The sequence below is a fragment of the Leucoraja erinacea genome, unplaced genomic scaffold (genome assembly GCF_028641065.1).
Source record: "Leucoraja erinacea ecotype New England unplaced genomic scaffold, Leri_hhj_1 Leri_1314S, whole genome shotgun sequence".
Classification (NCBI taxonomy): Eukaryota; Metazoa; Chordata; class Chondrichthyes; order Rajiformes; family Rajidae; genus Leucoraja; species Leucoraja erinaceus.
Genome location: NW_026575577.1, coordinates 1 through 20,707, shown reverse-complemented (window position 1 = coordinate 20,707; position 20,707 = coordinate 1). Strand labels below are relative to the sequence as shown.

Below are 20,707 nucleotides of genomic sequence, written 5' to 3'. Positions count from 1 at the left end.
TGATTATTGTCACGTGTATCGAGGTACAGTGAAAAGCATTTTTGCGTACAATCCAGTCAGCGGAAAGACAATGCATGATTACAATCAAGCCATTACAGTGTATAGACACGTGATAAGGGAGTAAAATTTAGTGCAAGGTTAATGTTTGAACAAGGAGAGGCCGAGGCTCACCATTGAGATAGATTGAGGTTCAGCACCGCTCTCTGGTTTGGGAGGATGATTCAGTTGCCCGATGACAGCTGGGAAGAAACAGTTCCTGAATCTGGAGGTGCACGTATTCACACTTTAAACAAGCCACTGGGATACAAAATTCGCCTGATGGTCGGATTCCGAGGGCGATGGTAGAGGGTTGCTCCTCAGAATGGAAACAGAAGCAGATGGTTTGCCGCAGGGCTCGGTGCTGGCTCAACTGTCGACCATTTGTTAATGTAATCGATTTGGATGTGTATGTAGGTGGCATGGTTACATAGATACATAGAAAATATGTGCAGGATTAGGCCATTCGGCCCTTTTTTCCAACACGACCATTCAATGTGATCATGGCTGATCATCCACAATCAGTATCCCTTTCTAATGGTTGATAAAAATGCTGGACAAACTCAGCGGGTGGGGCAGCATCTATGGGAGGAAGGTAGATGCTGTCTCACCCGCTGAGTTTCTCCAGCATGTTTACCGATTTTTCCAGCATCTGCAGTTCGTTCTTAAACAACCCGTTCTAATGGTTAGTCAGTTTGCGATGAGGCTATTTAAAAAAAACTGTCCCTAGTATGTAGGATAGTGTTAGTGTACAGGAGATCGAGAATGGAATGACTGCGCTGATATTCACTGACATATTAGAAGGATGAGATGGGATCTTATGGAGACATATACAATTCTTTGCCGATTGTACAGGCTGGATGCAGGAAAAATGTTACCAGTGTTGGGGGAATCCAGAAACAGGGGTCACAGTTTAAGAATAAGGGGTAGGTCATATAGGACTGAGATGACGGAGAACGTTTTCACCCGGAGGGTTGTGAATCTGTGGAATTCTCTGCCACTTAAGCCTAATTCACGGGGTGTATTCAAGAGAGAGTTAGATATAGCTCTTAAGGTTAACGGAATCAAGGGATATGAGGAGAAAGCAGGAACAGGGTACTGAATTCGGATTATCAGCGGTTAATATGGGCAGAATGGCCTACTCCTGCACCTAATGTTTATGTTTCTACATTTCTATGGTGACATTTTGGGAGGCAATCCATTTATCTGGGATGGAACAAGATTTGTATGAACTGGGCCAATGTGTGGACTAAAGGCTGATTTATCTAACTCGGACAAATGTGATGCAAGTTGGAAAAGCAGGTCAGGGCACATTATACACATTAAAACGTCACGCCCTGTGTTATTTTTAGCAGACTAGAGAGACATTGGAATGCAGACACACAGCTCCATGACAATTGCACCAGGGATGGGCAGGGTGGTGACGAAGGCGTTTGGCACATTTGCTGGATCCGTGAGGGTATGAAGTACAGGATTTGATACAACTGTACAAGACACTAGTAAGATGCACACCTCCAGATTCAGGGACAGTTTCTTCCCAGCTGTTCTCAGGCAACTGAATCATCCTCCCACAACCAGAGAGCTGAACTACTATCTACCTCATTGGTGGATCTGCATCACACGTGTGCATCACACGCCTGTCTGTCTTTTCATCTTTTTTTTGTTATTTTCAGCGTGTTTCAAAATTGTGGGTGAATCTTCTCTGGTGTGTTTTATGTGGGGGGTGGGGGATGGGTCGGGGAAAACGTATTTTCAATCTCTTACCTTGTCGGAGATGCAATTGTTTTCCGGATCATATCTCCGGTCCCTCTGCGGCCTAACATCATGGAGCTGGCGGCCTTGCTTATGATTATGATTGTGATACACTGTAATGGATCGATTGTAATCATGCATTGTCTTTACGCTGACTGGAGTACACGCAACTAAAGCTTTTCACTCTACCAGATTATTAAACCAAGCTCTAAAGTCCATGCAGTTTGGGGTTTATTTCATTTGAACACTGAAAACACTTGGCACCAAATTCGAATAAACAAATCTTATCTATTAGGTTATTGTGCATTTTACTGGTTGTGCGAATTATCCAAATTCAACAAAAGGTGGTTGATCTGTTAATGTATTAATTCGTCATGTTTAGGGGGTCTTTACCCTCAAAGAGGATCCGCTCATAGCTTCCACAAATGCTTCTTGATCAATTAAATTCTACCAGAAGTTCACTTCTCGCTCCTGTATTGAGGATCTCTCCACTATTCCACCTTATGCATGTGCCGCATCTGCAGACTCTTGTGTCCCAGTGAATTCTGGACATCAACAACGATGACTCAAGCATTATAAATGATTACATTAAACAAATCACATACTTGTAGAACTTCAAAATAGCAGAATATGGTTTAAAAATATGCAGCACGTCAAGAATGTTAGCACAAATTTCATGCATGTTCAGTTCAGTTCAGTTCGCTGCAGTGTCGCTTTCAACTGATTCCGGGCTGTTTAAATGTTTAAGAAAGAACTGCAGATGCTGGAAAAATCGAAGGTAGACAAAAATGCTGGAGAAACTCAGCGGGTGAGCAGCATCTATGAAGCGAAGGAATAGGTAACGTTTCGGGTCGAGACCATTCTTCATGCTGCCCCACCCGCTGAGTTTCTCCAGCATTTGTGTCAACCTCCGAGCTGTCTAAATGCTTGCGCGGCGCAGGGTCCCCACCCGTTGCTAAAAGTCGATGCGGAATCGGCCGATATGCCCGTGGGGATGGTGAATCTGGGGCAGAGAGAATGAACAGATTGCGATGCTGGAGGCCGGCATCGACGTGGGAGCAGCGGCGGTGACTGAGACACAATCCGGCATGACGAGAGAAACGAACAGGAGAGACCGCAAGAGCTACCTGGTTGTCTAACTTGAGCAATACATTGTGCTGTTAATGTGTGTGTGTGTGTGTGTGTGTGTGTGTGTGTGTGTGTGTGTGTGTGTGTGTGTGTGTGTGTGTGTGTGTGTGTGTGTGTGTGTGTGTGTGTGTGTGTGTGTGTGTGTGTGTGTGTGTGTGTGTGTGTGTGTGTGTGTGTGTGTGTGTGTGTGTGTGTGTCTGTGTGTGTCTGTGTGTGTGTGTGTGTGTGTGTGTGTGTGTGTGTGTGTGTCTGTGTGTGTGTGTGTGTGTGTGTGTGTGTGAGTCTCTGTGTGCGTGCGTGTGTGTGTGTGTGTGTGTGTGTGTGTGTGTGTGTGTGTGTGTGTGTGTGTGTGTGTGTGTGTGTGTGTGTGTGTGTGTGTGTGTGTGTGTGTGTGTGTGTGTGTGTGTGTGTGTGTGTGCGTGTGTGTCTGTCTGTGTGTGTGTGTGTGTGTGATCCATGTGTGTGTGTGTGTGTGTGTGTGTGAGAGTTTGTGTGTGTGTGTGTGTGTGTCTGATCTGTGTGTGTGTGTATGTTTGTGCGTGCGTGTGTGTGTGTGTGTGGCTGTGTGTATGTGTGTGTGTGTGTGTGTGTGTGTCTGTGTGTATGTGTGTGTGTGTGTGTGTGTGTGTGTGTGTGTGTGTGTGTGTGTGTGTGTGTGTGTGTGTGTGTGTGTGTGTGTGTGTGTGTGTGTGTGTGTGTGTGTGTGTGTGTGTGTGTGTGTGTGTGTGTGTGTGTGTGTGTGTGTGTGTGTGTGTGTGTGTCTGTGTCTGTGTCTGTGTATTTTTTTTGTAAACCAGCATCTGCAGTTCTACTTATTGCTAGCAAATGGATTCAGCAGTGGGGCATCGAGGGCGAGATGGGCCGAAGGGCCTGTCCCTGTTTCCCCCGACTCTGGGGAAACACAGAGTGCTGGAGTAACTCTGCGGGTCAGGCAGCATCTGTGGAGAACAAGGATAGGTGACGTTTCAGAGTGCTGGGGTAACTCAGCGGGTCAGACAGCATCTGTGGAGAACATGGGTAGGTAACGTTTCACAGAGTGCTGGAGTAACTCAGCGGGTTAGACAGTATCTCTGGAGAACGTGGAGAGGTGACGTTTCAGTTCGAGACCTTTCATCTTCTTACAAACCAGCATCTGCAGTTCCTTCTTACAGTCTGAAGAAGGATCTGAAACGTCACCTATTCTTGGTTTCTTGATCCTACAAAATATTCCAAATGGAATTTAAACTGGAGGTGGTGAAGGGAGGGCTTAGGCCAGAAAGGATTATTGGGAAGAAAGAGCTACTTTAAATTTAGTTGCATCTGGTTGGGTAACTATAGTTGGGTGGAGATTATTCCATGCTTTAATTGTGCGGGGGAAGAACGAATTGCTGTACACATCGGTCTTTGTAGCTGGGATCACAAATTGGATCGAATGCCCTCATCTGCTCCTAATTGGTTTGGGTTTGGTGTAGGTCTTGTAGTCTATGTCGAACTGACCATTTAACATTTTGTAAAAACAGGTCAAACGGTGAGCTTCACGTCTGTCTTGGAGAGGGTTCCTTCCACCCCAGAGAATTCAGAAGTTTTGTGACACTCGCTTCTCTCTCGTAGGTGTTGGTAACAAATCGAGCTGCCTGGCTTTGGACACTTCGATGGAAGAAATGTTTTTATTTGTGTATGGGTCCCATGCTGCAACTGCGTAGTCCTTTCTCTCCAGAGATGCTGCCTGACCCGCTGAGTTACTCCAGCGCTATATGAAGCGTCACCTGTTACTTGACCCGCTGAGTTACTCCAGCACTTTGTGATTTTTGCTCCAGAGTCCAGCGCCTGCAGTTCCTGGTGGCTTGGTTTCCTCGGTGGAGGGTGAGGGAAGCTTCTCCTTCACCATAAAATCCAGTCTCCCGTCTACACTTGACCCATACCAGTTTGCTTACCGTCCCAACCATTCCACTGATTATACCATAGCAACAGTATTCCACCTAAGCCTGGCTCATCTGGAAACCAAAAACAGTTACGTGCGGATGCTGTTTATCGACTTCAGCTCCACATTCAACACAGTCATCCCCCAACATCTGGTGAATAAACTCGGCGAAATAGACATCAGCACCCCACTATGCAACTGGTTACTGGACTTCCTCACTGATAGACCACAGACAGTAAGAGTTGGCAAAAACTCATCAGAGACCACCATCATGAACACCGGGGTCCCACAGGGATGTGTGCTGAGCCCTCTGTTGTTCACGCTGATGACTCATGACTGTAGTGCCAAACACAATTCGAACCACATCATCAAGTTCGCAGATGACACTTCAGCCTACCGAGAGGAGGTTCAACAACTCATCAACTGGTGTGATATCAATAACCTTCAACTCAATGTCAACAAAACAAAATAAATAACTGTGGACTTCAGGAAGAAACAGACAACACACACCCCACTCACCATCAATGGCAGTGCAGTGGAGTCTGTGAAAAGCACCAACTTCCTGGGAGTGCACATCACAGATGATCAGACATGGTCCACCAACACCATCTCCATAGTCAAGAAGGCACAGCAACGCCTCCACTTCCTTCGACGGATGAGGAGAGCTGACCTCCCCCCTTCTGCCCTCACGACTTTTTACAGGGGTGCCATTGAGAGCATTCTTACCAGCAGTCTCTCAGTCTGGTATGGCAGTTGCTCTGCTGCTGACCAGAAGGCCCTACAGAGAGTGGTGAGGACAGCGGAGAAGATCACCAGATCACCCCAACCAGCAATCCAGGACCTATACCCATCTCGCTGTCACAAGAGAGCAAGCAATGTCATCAAAGACACCACCCACCCAGCACACAAACTGTTCACCCTCCTACCTTCCGGTAAGCGCTACCACAGCATGCGGAGCAAAACCACCAGATTCAAAAACAGCTTTTTTTTCCTCAGGCCATCAGACTACTCAACACACTTAAGAATATTCCATGAACAGTACCCAAACAAAGACAACAAACTGTGAAAATAACTTTGGCTCAATGTCTGCAGTACGAAATTTGCACTTTTTCTCACCTTTCATTGTTGCACCCTTTTAAAAATACCTCAACGTTTTTGCTACATTTTGGCATACTGTGAATATTTTAATATTTTAAATAATGTATGTCTATTGTCTATTTTTATTGGTATGTTGACTGTCTGTGTTTTTAATATTACTTGCACATTTGGAGTATGGGGAAACGTAATTTCGATCCTCTGTGTAACTACTGTTGCATAATTGAATTGACAATAAAGTTTACTTTGACTTTGACTATGTTGGACTGAGAACATCCAATATGACCGTCAGGCTCTGTCGGTGGAGCGACACCACCACCTGCAGGTCACGGTCGGTGCTGCAAGGGACAGTGGGCTCTCTCAGGTTCTGCAACACTTATCCCTTTACCTCCCCCCTCGACTCCATTCAAGGACCCAAGCAGTCGTTCCAGGTGCGACAGAGGTTCACCTGCATCTCCTCCAACCTCATCTACTGCATCCACTGCTCTAGATGTCAGCTAATCTACATCGGTGAGACTAAGCGGAGGTTGGGCGATCGTTTCGCCGAACACCTTCGCTCGGTCTGCAAGAACCTACCTGACCTCCCGGTGGCTCAGCACTTCAACTCCCCCTCCCATTCCCAATCCGACCTCTCTGTCCTGGGTCTCCTCCATGACCAGAGGGAGCACCTCATATTCCGCTTGGGGAGTCTGCGTCCTGCGGGCATGAACATTGAATTCTCCCAATTTTGTTAACCCCTGCTGTCCCCTCCCCTTCCTCAGCCCTCGGGCTCCTCCTCCTCCTTTTTCCTTCCTTCTCCCCGCCACCCCCCTATCAGTCTGAAGAAGGGTTTCGGCCCGAAACGTTGCCTATTTCCTCCGCTCCATAGATGCTGCTGCACCCGCTGAGTTTCTCCAGCATTTTTGTGTACCTTCTCTCAGGCTCTGTCCGTGGAGCGACACCAACACCTGCAGGTCACGGCCGGTGGTACAGGGAACAATGGGCTCTGGCCGTGGAGCAACACCACCACCTGCAGGTCACGGCCGGTGGTACAGGGAACAATGGGCTCTGGCCGTGGAGCAACACCACCACCTGCAGGTCACGGCCGGTGCTGCAGGGGACAGTGGGCTCTAGCCGTGGAGCAACACCACCACCTGCAGGTCACGGCCGGTGCTACAGGGGGCCAGGATCTTGTGCAGTGTGGGCGGAGGTCTCTGTGGTTTCCCCGTTGACCCAGTCTGTGTTTGTCTCCCACAGACCCCGGTGCTGCCTCCCACCATCACCGACCAGGTGCGGCTCTGGGAAATCGAACGTGACCGGCTACAGTTCACCCAAGGCAAGTTCACCGTGTGGTGGTTGCACCGGGGAGAGGTTGGGGGGGGGGGGGACGGGGGAGAGGGGGGGGACAGCGGGGGGGGGGGGGGGTCAAGGATGGGGGCGCGGGGGGGGGGGGGGCAGGAGGGTGGGGGCGGGGAATGGGATGGGAGGGATGGAGAGAGGGGACGGGGAGGGCAGAGAGCGGGATGGGGAGAGGGGAGGGGGGATGAGGAGATGGGCTGAGGGGAGACGGGGGTGGGAGGTGGGGGAGGGGAGACGGGAGGGGGGTGAGGGGAGACGGATGGTGAGAGGGAGTGGGGAGGAGATGGGGATGGGGACAGAAGGGACGGGCAGAAATCAGCCTCGAGGTCTCACGGTGTAGTTCAGGGTGATCTCCCCCTTCTCATTGTACCCCTCCTTACTTCCCCCCACCCACTTCTCTCTCCCCCTTCCTCCTCCCCCTCTCTCCCCCACAGGTTTGCTGTACAACCAGTTCCTGTCGCAGGTGGACTTTGAGTTGCTGCGTGACTATGCGCGGGACCTGGGGGTGCCGGTGTGGGAGAATCCCCGCCAGCGGCTGATGGTGGTCACCCCCACCGGACACCCCGACCTCAAACGCTTCTGGAAGCGGCAGAAACACAACTGACCACCCGGAGAATCTCCGCCCATTCCCGCCCCCTCCCCTCTCCCCATCCCTGCCCTCACCCACGCCCCGCCCCCCTAACGCCCAGACTGGAGTAACCCTCCAAGCTTTGTACCCCCCTCCCGCACATTCAGTCTGAAGAAGGGTCTCGACCCAAACCGTCAGTTGTTCCTTTCTCTTCAGAGACGCTCACAAGGTATAGGAGTAGAATTAGGCCATTCGGCCCATCGAGTCCACTCCAACAATCAATCAGTGGGATTCTCCCACACCAGCACCCCCAGGTCCCGCGCACAGTGACGCAGCAACTCAAAGTCCACCTGCGACAGGAACTGGTAGGCGGCGCGACTCTGGTCAGCAGCGGCCTCTGCAGCCTGTCCACGTTTTTATTATTTTTTGTCTGTGTTTTATAGTTTTGTTTTTTGTTATTTTATGTTGGGGTGTGTGTGTGGGGGGGGGGGGGGGGGGGGGGGGGTGGGGGGGGGGGGGAGGGGGGGGGGGGGGGACTTTTGAATCTCTCCCTGCACTGGAGACCCGACCTTTTCTCGTCGGGTCTCAGCTGTCGTTGGGGCCGCAACGCGGAGCGGCCTCCAACAGGAAGAAGCCGGGGACTCTGGTGCCGACTCACCGTTGCCGTCGCGCAGCTGGCCGAGACCGGAGCGGGTGGAGCGGTGGAGGAGCGTTGCCGCTGCCGCTGCTGCTGCTGCTGCTGTCGATTCGGAGGCTGCTGCTGCGGGTCTGTGGACGGCGGCACCGGGAGCCGCGGCTCCCTGGGGGGAGACCGCTTTTCGGGGCTCCTGCAACGGCGACTTCTCCCGCCCGAGTTGCGGGGTCGAAGAGCTCCTGGAGCGGGGCTTAGCATCACCGCCCCGCGCGGCTTGGAATGCGGGACTTTGCGAGCGCACACCGGGGGCTCTAACATCAAGACCCGGTGTGCGACCTCGCACCACACGGCGTGGCTTTAATGGCCGCGGGACAATCGCCATCGCCAGCCGGGGGCTTTGACTTTGACTCTGACATCGGGGGGGAGAGAGTGCAGTGGAGAGAGAAGTTTATTTGGCCTTCCATCACAGCTATGTGATGGATGTTTATGTAAAATGTAATTATGTTGTGTCTGGGGTCTATTTGTGTGTAATGTATGGCTGTAGAAACGGCATTTCATTTGGACCTCCAGGGGTCCAAATGACAATTAAATATACTCTTGATACTCATGGCTGATCTCTGCCTCCTAATCCCATTTTCCTGCCTTCTCTCCATAACCCTTGACACGCGTTAAGGTTGCCTGACCCGCTAAGTTACTCCGGCACTCAATGTCCTCTTCATGTTCCCCAGAGATGCTGCCTGATCCGCTGAGTTACTCCGGCACTCTCTGTCCTCTCCATGTTCCCCAGAGATGCTGCCTAACCCGCTGAATTACTCCGGCACTTTGTCTCCATCTCCCACCCATATTCCACAAAGATATACACAAAAAGCTGGAGTAACTCAGCGGGATGGGCAGCATCTCTGGAGAGAAGGAATGGGTGACGTTTCGGGTCGAGACACTTCTTCAGACCTGCCTCTCCCGCTGATTTACTCCGGCACTCTGTGCCCTGTCCATGTTCCCCAGAGATGCCGCCTGGATGCTCCCCTACCCCCCCTACCCAGGTCACGGGGAGGATTGTTGGGGGTGGGGGGGTGCCCACTGGGTCCAGTTCCCAGCACCCCCTCCCCAAGTTGGGCTGGGCAGCGGGAACCGTCCCACCCTCCCGACCACGCGTGATCCTGGGACCGGCGAAGATTCACCACCGACAGAGGCGGCCGCTGTTTCTGTGTGTTTTTGCATTTTCTTAATAAAAGGTGGATGAAGAGAAGTCTGTCTCAGTGCACGTTGCCAACGTCAGCCCAGAGAGCAGAGAACACGTTGTAAAATAAAACTTCATTCACAGAAGTATTCACGTGTACACACCAGCGCCCAGCGTTCAACACATTCATATTATGCAGGAAGGAACCGCAGATGCTGGTTTAAACCGCATATACACACACAAAAATGCCGGACAGTGGGACAGGCAGTATCGTTTAGCCTAGAGATACAGCACGGAAACAGACCCTTCGGCCCACACCGACCAGCGATCCCCGCACACTAACACCATCCTACACCCACTAGGGACAATTTGTACATTCACCAAACCAATTAACCTACCAACCTGCACGTCTGTGGAGTGTGGGAGGAAACCGAAGATCTCGGAGAAAACCCACGCAGGTCACGGGGAGAACGTGCAAACTCCGTACAGACAGCGCCCGTAGTCGGGATCGAACCCGGGTCTCCGGCGCTGCATTCGCTGTAAGGCAGCAACTATACCGCTGCACCACCGTGACCGATTTGTGGAATTATCTGCCTCAGATAGAGCTCTTGGTGCTGGTGGAATCAAGGGATATGGGGAGAAGGCAGGAACGGGGAACTGATTGTGGATGATCAGCCATGATCACATTGAATGACGGTCCTGGCTCGAAGGGCCGAATGGCCTCCTCCTGCACCTATTGTCTATTTATCGATGTATCCCATCTTGTCCCCCTCCCCTAAACCTCTCCTCTTCTCCCTCGCCTCCTTTCTCACCTCTCTTGCCCCCCACTCCTCTCCGCTTCCCCACCCTCCTCCCTTCCCACCCCCAAGCCACCCCCCCCCCCCTCCTCCCTTCCCACCCCCAAGCCACCCCCCCCCTCACCATGGAAAGGTTTCGAGGGATAGACACAAAGTGCTGGAGTAACTCAGCGGGTCAGGCAGCATCTCTGGAGAGAGAAGGAGTGGGTGACGTTTCGGGTGGAGATCCTTCTTCAGACTGAGAGTCGGGGGGAGAGGGAAACGAGAGATATAGACGGTGATGTAGAGAGATATAGAACAATGAATGAAGGATACGCACAAATAGTTTGCATGATACGGTGTTGTGCAATGTGTTGGAGAATTGAGTAACGGACGAGGTGACGCCAGGTGGCAGCCTGTTTGAACTTCCTCATTCGGGAGGAAGTGGATGTACTTGTGGATACAAAGTGCTGGAGTAACTCAACGCTTTGTGTATCATTCTTGGGGGAAACCAGCTGAGTTACTCACTTTGCACTTTGCGAAATTGCTCGCAATTTGTTTAATTTGACGACACAGAGTGGAAACGAGCCCCTCGGTCCACCAAGTCTACGCCGACCAACAATCTCCGCACACTAACACCATCCTACACGCACTTCGCGTAACTCAATTCAATCTCCCTCATATATACCAATTTCTAAAACACCTCTATCCATCTATCCACTATAAATATTATGCCGGATCTTACTTGTAAATACATTTTAGTTTATATCTATAACAAAAGTAAGATCTTGACCACTTCCGATGTTATTCGGCCCTTCTATCTCCACCTATCCCCAAACTCGCCTTTACGCGGCTGTTGAATTCCGCACCAACATCGCTTGTGTCACGTTGTTAGTCGGGGGGAGTTTATGACCGGGGGAGCCGGGAGCTCAGGACGGGAGTTCACGTTAAAAAATGAACGGATCGACAGACAGCTCTGATTTCAGTTGCTGTTTATTTCACTCTTCCCACATTTACATTTTTTACACCCGGAGCGGAACCGGAGCAGATTCTCAGCCAGTTTTCATCCCAAGTCTCGAAGAAAGGATAAAGTTTCTCCGTGAATTTATTCCCAGTGAAGGTGTAGAGATGGGACTTGGTGTCCGCGTCGTAAAATGAAACTGTCCCGGACTCGTAACTGAGATAAACTCCCAGCCTCCCGGGGATGGGACGGGCGGGGAGAGGGGATGGAGGGGAGGTGAGTGCATCAAACACGTCACCCTGTCGCCGCCCGATGCTCCAGACTCCAGTCTCTGGGGTCAGTGTGACCAGTCTCTTCCTCTCCACAGACTCTGCGGCGACTCCCAGCCTCCAGCCCCGACTCCCCGCCACCTGCACCTCCCAATAATGTCTCCCCGATGTGAATCCCTCCGATCCCAGCACACACTCCCAGTCTGCAAACCTCTTCCCGGTGTCAGGGAGACATCTCCAGGTCCGGGTACATCTCACCCTCTCCCGATCCTCAGACACCTCGAGCAGCGGATGCGCTGTTTCCACATCCAGGGTGACGGAGACTGGGGGGAGAAGCCGAGAATCAGAGAGTCCCCGGGGGTCGGGGGGAGACTCGGGCACAGGCGGGCGGACACCTGAAACCTTGCCCGCGGGTTTCACCCCAACAACATCCGGTGGACAACAGACATTGTTCCCAGAGATTTTATCCAGGGAAGGAGAGGGGAATTTCGTGAGGTGGGGGAGGGTGACGGGGAGGACGAGTGCTGAGAGTGAGGAGCATTGCGAGATTGCGGTGGGGATGGAGAAATGAAGCGGGCTATTCAGATATGGAGTCAGATCGGAGCAAGAGGATATTGAGGTGAGTGGTAATTTGAGGTTGTTAAAGAGGAGGTAGAGGTGTGGGGTGGAGTCATCATGATTACAGTGAATGGGGGGAGACACGAGGGGCCAGATTATCTGCCCCTGTTTCATTGAGTGGAGGGTGAGAGAGAGGGAGGGGTGGTTTGGACCATGGAAGGAAGCAGAGGTTGAATGATCGGGTGTTAGACAGGATGGGTGGAGACTTGTGGTTGTGTAATCGCTGAAAGAGAGGGAATTTACGGGTGGGTTTGATGGGCGTGTACAACCAAGAGCACACTGATCTCATTGTGAACCAATATAGAAACATAGAAACATAGAAATTAGGTGCAGGAGTAGGCCATTCGGCCCTTCGAGCCTGCACCGCCATTCAATATGATCATGGCTGATCATCCAACTCAGTATCCCGTACCTGCCTTCTCTCCATACCCCCTGATCCCCTTAGCCACAAGGGCCACATCTAACTCCCTCTTAAATATAGCCAATGAACTGGCCTCAACTACCCTCTGTGGCAGAGAGTTCCAGAGATTCACCACTCTCTGCGTGAAAAAAGTTCTTCTCATCTCGGTTTTAAAGGATTTCCCCTTCATCCTTAAGCTGTGACCCCTTGTCCTGGACTTCCCTAACATCGGGAACAATCTTCCTGCATCTAGCCTGTCCAACCTCTTAAGAATTTTGTAAGTTTCTATAAGATCCCCTCTGAATCTTCTAAATTCTAGAGAGTATAAACCAAGTCTATTAAGTCTTTCTTCATAAGACAGTCCTGACATCCCAGGAATCAGTCTGGTGAACCGTCTCTGCACTCCCTCTATGGCAATAATGTCCTTCCTCAGATTTGGAGACCAAAACAGTACGCAATACTCCAGGTGTGGTCTCACCAAGACCCTGTACAACTGCAGTAGAACCTCTCTGCTCCTATACTCAAATCCTTTTGCAATGAAAGCTAACATACCATTCGCTTTCTTTACTGTCTGCTGCACCTGCATGCCTACCTTCAATGACTGGTGTACCGTGACACCCAGGTCTCGCTGCATCTCCCCCTTTCCCAATCGGCCACCATTTAGATAATAGTCTGCTTTCCTGTTTTTGCCACCAAAATGGATAACCTCACATTGATCCACATTATACTGCATCTGCCAAACATTTGCCCCCTCACCCAGCCTATCCAAGTCACCCTGCAGTCTCCTAGCATCCTCCTCACAGCTAACACTGCCCCCCAGCTTAGTGTCATCCGCAAACTTGGAGATATTGCCTTCAATTCCCTCATCCAGATCATTAATATATATTGTAAATAGCTGGGGTCCCAGTACTGAGCCTTGGGGTACCCCACTAGTCACTGCCTGCCATTGTGAAAAGGACCCGTTTACTCCTACTCTTTGCTTCCTGTTTGCCAGCCAGTTCTCTATCCACATCAATACTGAACCCCCAATGCCTTGTGCTTTAAGTTTGTATACTAATCTCTTATGTGGGACCTTGTCGAAAGCCTTCTGGAAGTCCAGATACACCACATCCACTGGTTCTCCCCTATCCACGCTACTAGTTACATCCTCGAAAAATTCTATAAGATTCGTCAGACATGATTTACCTTTCGTAAATCCATGCTGACTTTGTCCAATGATTTCACCACTTTCCAAATGTGCTGCTATGCCATCTTTAATAACTGACTCTAGCAGTTTCCCCACTACCGATGTTAGACTAACTGTTCTGTAATTCCCCATTTTCTCTCTCCCTCCCTCCAATATATGAACTTCACTGAGGGACTTAACGATGTTGCGCATGTAAGGCTGGTCCAGAAAGTGAAGGCAGGTGGGATCCAAGGCGAGCTGGTGAAATGGATCCAAAATTGGCTTGGTGGTTGGAGGTAGAAGGTAGCGGTAGAAGGACGAGTTTTCTGCTTGGAGGTCTGTGACTGGTGGAGTGCAGCAGAGATCGGTGCTGCAACCTTTGCTGTTTATGTTATATGTTCATGGCTTGGATGTGAATGCATGAGGTGTGATTAGTAAGTCTGTGGAGGAAGCAAAAATTGTGGATAGCTGGGAAGGTTGTCAAAGTCTGCAGCAGGATATCGGGTACATTGTCAAAATCCTATCGCACGCAGGGATATCAAATCAAGAGAGTGCAGATTTATCTTTAGAGTAAGGAATTTTAAAGTGGATCTGAGTTGCAAGTTTTCTTTACACTGAGAGTGGGTGATATCTGGAACATGTTGCAGAGGGTGTGGTGGAGTGAGATATAATCACTACATTTGAGGCACTTAAATAGGTGAGGTGCAGAAGAATAGAGATGTAATGTGGGCAAATCAATTAGTATAGCTGAGGAAAATGTGGTCATGGACGTGATGGGCCGAAGGGCCTGATTCTGTAATGTACAACCATGGCTCTCGGTTCCAAGAGCACTGAATGACTGAGTCTCCACACCACCCGTGTAGGGCATTCCAAAGGTTCCCCAGTCTCTGCGTGCAGTAATGTCTCCTTATCTCTGTCCTACATGGTGCAGCCCACATTCTGAGAGGGTGCCCGTTCTCCAGACCCCTCAGACAGGGGAAACACCCTCCCCGCATCCAGCCCACTGAGCCCTGTAAGAACTTTGTGTTTCACTGAGATCTCCTCCTTTCCACCCGAATTCTCGAGTACACAGGCTTAGTATACTCAATCTCACCCCGCACAGCAAACTCACTGTCCCAGGACCACGTATTGTTAATCTTTGCTGCATTTCCTCTGTGTCAAGTCTGTCAATTTATTGGTACACAGGAGCATAGGCACACAAGAAAACAGGAGCAGGATTAGGATCTGCTCCTCAGGCTTGCCCCTCCATTCAATGTGATCATGGCTGATCTAAGCTGCCGCCAATTCCTCTTCTGTGTGAGTTCCCCATAATCTAAAATATTGGATCAATCAAATATTTGTAGCCAAGTTGCACATATCCAATAACTCAGCATTTCACCACCATCTTGGGCACAACATTCCAGATATTCACTGCCCTTCCACACACCGCACGAGATGCAGCTCTGGAAGGTTGGATCTCATGGAATCCGGGGTGAACTAGCCGATGGAATAAACATTTACCTGAAGGTCGCAGACAGAGGATGTTGGTAGAGGGATGTTTTTCCACAGAGTCCACTGTTGTTCCTTATTTATATACACGATCGGCTGTGTATGTAGGTTGCACGGTTAGTCAGTTTGCAGTTGGAACTAAAATTGGTGACATTGTGGAGAGTGAAGAAGGTTATCTGAGAGTAAATGGGATCCCTGTGAACTGGGCCAATGGGCTCAGGTACGGCAGGTGGGATTTATTCATGTGAAGGTGAGGTGATGCACTTTGCTGAGACAAACCAGGGCAGGACATACACAGTAAACGGGGAACTTTATAGAACTGAGAGATCTCAGGTTGCAGGTACACAGTGCCATGGAAGATGCAACAGTGACTTGCAGGGTGGTGAAGAATGTGTTTGTCACTCATGCTTTCATAGGTCAGGATATTAAATACAGCATTTGACACAATAAGGTTGTTAGCAAGTTAGAGAGGGCGCAAAAGGATTTACCATAATTTCATCAGGTCTGAAGGGCTGGGTTATAAGGAGACGTTGGACAGGCAGGGACATTTTTCTTTGGAGCCCATCAGAATGCTTTTAAAAATGTTTATAAGATGTATATAATGTGCACAAATCAGGTGAATAGGAGCAGTATTGTTTGCAAGGCAGGAGAGTCTAAACCTCTGACTTTATGATCCTTCCCAGCTGATGAGTTTAGTGGTAAATCAAATCTCCAATTTCCCTTCAGTTCACAATAGAATTAATCTTTGCATCTATGTATTGCTTAAAGATGAATAGGAATGAACTGCAGATGCTGGTTTAAACTCAAGATAGACTCAAAGAACTGTAGGAACTATGCAACAGTCAGCATCTCTGGAGAGAAGGAATGGGTAATGTTTCGATTCGAGACCCTTCTTCAGGCTGGTTATGGATAAGGGAAACAAGAGATATAGGCGATGATGTAAAGAGATAAAGAACAATGAAAGGAAGATATGTAAAATATAACGATGATATAGGAGACAGGCCAATTTTAATTGTTTCTTTGGTGAAAATTAGAAACTAGTGTGACTTGGGTGGGGAATGGATAGAGAGAGAGAGAGGAATGCCGGACTACCTGAAGTTAGAGAAATCAACATTTCATACCACTGGGCTGTAAGTTGCACAAGTGAAATATAAGATGCTGTTCCTCCAATTTGCGTTTAACCTCACTCTGACAATGGAGGAGACCTAGGACAGAAAGGGCTGTGTGGGAATGGGAAGGAGAATTAAAGTGTTCAGCAACCGAGAGATCAGGTAGGTTCAGGCAGACTGAGCAAAGGTGTTCAGCGAAACGATCGCCCAGTCTGCGTTTGGTCTCATCAATGTATACGAGTCCACATCTTGAACAATGGATACAGTAGATGAGGTGCAAGTGAACCTCTGCCTAACCTGAAAGGATTGTTGGGGTTCCTGGACAGAATCGAGGGAGGCGGTATAGGGACCAGTGTTGCATCTTCTGCGGTTGCAGGGGAACATAGCTGGGGAGGGGGCGAGAACACTAACGCAATTATCAAAAAAGCTCATCAGCGCCTCTACTTCCTGAGAAGATTACGGAGAGTCGGTTTGTCAAGGAAGACTCTCTCTAGCTTCTACAGGTGCACAGTAGAGAGCAGGCTGACTGGTTGCATCGTGGCTTGGTTTGGCAATTTGAGCGCCCTGGAGAGGAAAAGACTACAAAAGTAGTAAACACTGCCCAGTCCATCATCGGCTCTGACCTTCCTTCCATTGAGGGGATTTATCGCAGTCGCTGCCTCAAAAAGGCTGGCAGTATCATCAAAGACCCACACCATCCTGGCCACACACTCATCTCCCTGCTACCTTCAGGTAGAAGGTACAGGAGCCTGAAGACCGCAACAACCAGGTCCAGGAATAGCTACTTCCCCACAGCCATCAGGCTATTAAACCTGGCTCGGACAAAACTCTGATTATTAATAACCACTTTCTGTTATTTGCACTTTATCAGTTTATTTATTCATGTGTGTATATATTTATATCATGGTATATGGACACATTTATCTGTTTTGTAGTAAATGCCTACTATTTTCTGTGTGCTTAAGCAAAGCAAGAATTTCATTGTCCTATACAGGGACACATGACAATAACCTCACTTGAACTTGGTTTAGGGGGGGAAGGGATGAGTTAACCAAGGAGTTGCAGGGGGAATAGTCTATGTGGAAGGTAGAAAGGGGTGGAGATGGGAAAATGTGGCTAGTGGTTGGATCCCGTTGGAGGTGGCGGAGATTTTGGAGGATTATGTGTTGTATGCGGCGGCTGATCGGGTGAAAGGTAAGGACAAGGGGGACTCTGTCTATGTTGTGACTAGGGGGAGGGGGAGCAAGGGCAGAGCTGCAGGGTACTGAGGAGACAAGAGTGTGGGCCTCCTCTATGATGGGAGAGGAGAACCCCCATTTGTAATAGACGTCTAGCGATAGTCTATTTCCTGTGATGGAGACTGTGAGATCAAGAAAGGGGAGGGAGCTGTCGCTGATGGTCCAAGTAAATTTGATTGCAGGATGGAAATTGGTGGTGAAGTTGATGAAGTCCATGAGTTCTGCATGAGTGCAGGAGGTAGCACCAATGTAGTCATCAGTGTAATAGAGATAGAGTTTGGGGATAGGGCCTTGGAGGATTCAAAGGAGAAGTTATTAAGAGTGAGAACCAGCTCCGCCCAGTAGTGTTAGTAGAAGAAAATTGGATGGTTCTGCGGTCGAGGAAGAAACGGAGGGGGCTTTAAGTCCTTCCTGGTGGGGGTTGGAGGTGTAGAGTGACTGAACATCCATGGTAAAGATGAGGGGGTGGGGGCTCTGAAAGCAGTCATTAAAGGGACGAAGGGCATGTGAGGTATCATGGACACAGGTCGGTAGGGATTAGATCGGGGGGGGGGGGGAAATAGGATGCAGTCGAGGTATGTGTCAATCATTTCAGCAGGACAGGAGGAGGCAGAAACAATGGGTCTGCCGGGGCAGTTGTGTTTATGGATTTTGGGGAGTTTAAAACTGGGCTGTGCGAGGCTGGGGAATGATAAGGTGTCTGGTGTGTGGCTTAAAGATGTCAGAAACAAGAATAATGGAAAAGGTACAAGCTTTACCTTGCTTGAAGTCATCAGATATTTCTTTGTTGAATGAAACAGGGCAATGAAACTTTTCAATCGGCAAGGCATCATCTACCACCAACAGTGGTTTGGCTTTATCACGAACCCTGGAAATATTTAACAATTGGTTATAAACTGAGCATTAGAAATGTTTTGAGCTGTTCCACCAAAAGTTACAATGTTTTCCTCAAGACAATGTCCTACCTTCGCTTGCGAACAGCTTTCTCCTGAAAGAAATAAAACACAAATCTCAATTGACTAAGATGGACCGTCCTCATCCCGACAGCGGGAATTTCACCAAATTTCTACAACCCTCTGATAATTCCCATTTCCCAACTCTTATCGCCACTGTCAAGCAGACAGAAATCAAGATTGACGCAGAGATGTAGAACGATGGGGGAAAGCACAAGGAATGTTCATGAGAATGACGTCATAACTGAGAGGATGGAACTTAATGAAAAGACTGGACATGTCGTGGGATTTCATCTGTAGAAGATGTCAGGATTGATGAGAGGGAATTTAAGTTTATCGGCAGATTTAAATGGGTGGGGATGAAATAATGTCTCAAATTGAAAGGGAGACTAATAATCAAAGCTGAAATGTAACGTGGTCTTCAATAAATACCAATTGGAATGTAGTCATGACAACATGGACCTCACTGCACTGTTGGGACTGAAGCCAACAGCAGAGATAAATTTAAGTGCAAACGGGATAAACACATTAGGGCTCCTGGGATTTGGGGTATTGTTACCGGGTGTGGAGAGTAGATGGGAGGGATGATGAGTGGAGCAGAAAACTTGACTGGATAGGATGGGCCGAATGGCCTGTCTATGGTGTAGAATGGGATGTCATTCTATGGTGAAACAAGATGGACAAAACAAACAGAGCAAATTCCCGCAAGGTGACCACCCACTGCTGATGGGAACCGGATATAGATGATCAATCTGATGTGTGCGCCACATTCTAAATTTCAATGTTAATCCCCACAATGTAGTCATGGCTAATCTAGCCCAGGACTGAAGTCCTCCTCTTTGCCCCGTTCCTTTCGATTTCAATCCCCGAATGTTCAAAAATGTATCTTTAAATACGTCTCACATGTAAAACCTCTGAGTCTCTTGGTTGGAGACTCCCAGATATTCACTGCCCTCTGTCCATTCGTGGTCCTTGGGATCAGATATAGGATCACCTGTCATTTTTCTAAACTCCACATAATACAAACACCTCTCTACATTCCGGCCAGACAGTCCTGAGATCCCATAGATTCAGCGGGAGGACAATTAGTTTCTGAACAACAACAGCTGGAACAGAGGGAACATTTACTGAGTTCCGAATTACTGGTAAATGCAGCATTTATTTCTGAAATGTCACCTACCATTTTGTGACTGTGCACTTTCACTTCACCAAACTGTAGTGCAAGGTAGGACTTGAGGTCATCAGATATTTTTTTGAATGCCGTGTTGAACGATGCAGGGCAATGAAACTTTTCAATTGGTAAGGCTTCATCTACCACCGACAGTGGTTTGGCTTCATCACGAACCCTGGAAATATTGAGCAGCTGGTTATAAACTGAGCGTTAGAAATGTTTTGAGTTGTTCCACAAAAACTTACAATGTTTCCATCAAGACAATGTCCTACCTATGTTTGCGACCAGCTTCCTCCTGAAAGAAATAAAACACAAATCTCAATTGACTGAGATGGACCGTCCTCATCCCGACAGCAGGAATTTCACCAAATTTCCACAACCCTCTGATAATTCCCATTTCCCAACTCTTATCGCCAATGTCATGCAGAGAGAAAAGCGGATATTGCCGCAGAGATGTAGAACGATGGGGGAAAGCACAAGGAATGTTCATGAGAATGACGTCATAACTGAGAGGATGGAACTTAATGAAAAGACTGGGCAGGTCGTGGGATTTCATCTGTAGAGGATGTCAGGATTGATGAGAGGGAATTTAATATTATTGGTGGATTTAAATAGGTGGGGATGAAATAATATCTCAAATCGAAAAAGAGACCAATATTCAAAGCTGAAATGTAACTGGTCTTCAATTATTATCAAAAGGAATGCAGTCATGAGAACATGGACCTCTGACATGCAGAGAGAAAGCGGATATTGTCGCAGAGATGTAGAATGATGGGGGAAAGCACAAGGAACGTTCATGAGAATGACGTCATAAGAGGGAATTTAAGTTTGTCGGCAGATTTAAATGGGTGGGGATGAAATAATGTCTCAAATTGAAAGGGAGACTAATAACCAAAGCTGAAATGTAACGTGGTCTTCAATAAATACCAAA

General features: G+C 48.8%; 1 protein-coding gene across 1 annotated transcript; it reads right to left on the bottom strand.

The window, feature by feature from the left end:
• Positions 1-11,375: 11,375 nt before the first annotated feature.
• Positions 11,376-20,701, bottom strand: LOC129715674 (E3 ubiquitin-protein ligase TRIM39-like). Its single transcript, XM_055665533.1, has 5 exons — positions 20,049-20,701; positions 19,786-19,951; positions 18,618-18,640; positions 18,411-18,520; positions 11,376-11,957 (listed from the first exon to the last, which is right to left on the bottom strand). The coding sequence occupies exons 1-5, from the start codon at positions 20,330-20,332 to the stop codon at positions 11,398-11,400; spliced, it is 1,143 nt and encodes a 380-aa protein (XP_055521508.1). The 5' UTR covers positions 20,333-20,701; the 3' UTR covers positions 11,376-11,397.
• Between the last annotated feature and the right edge of the window lie 6 nt (positions 20,702-20,707).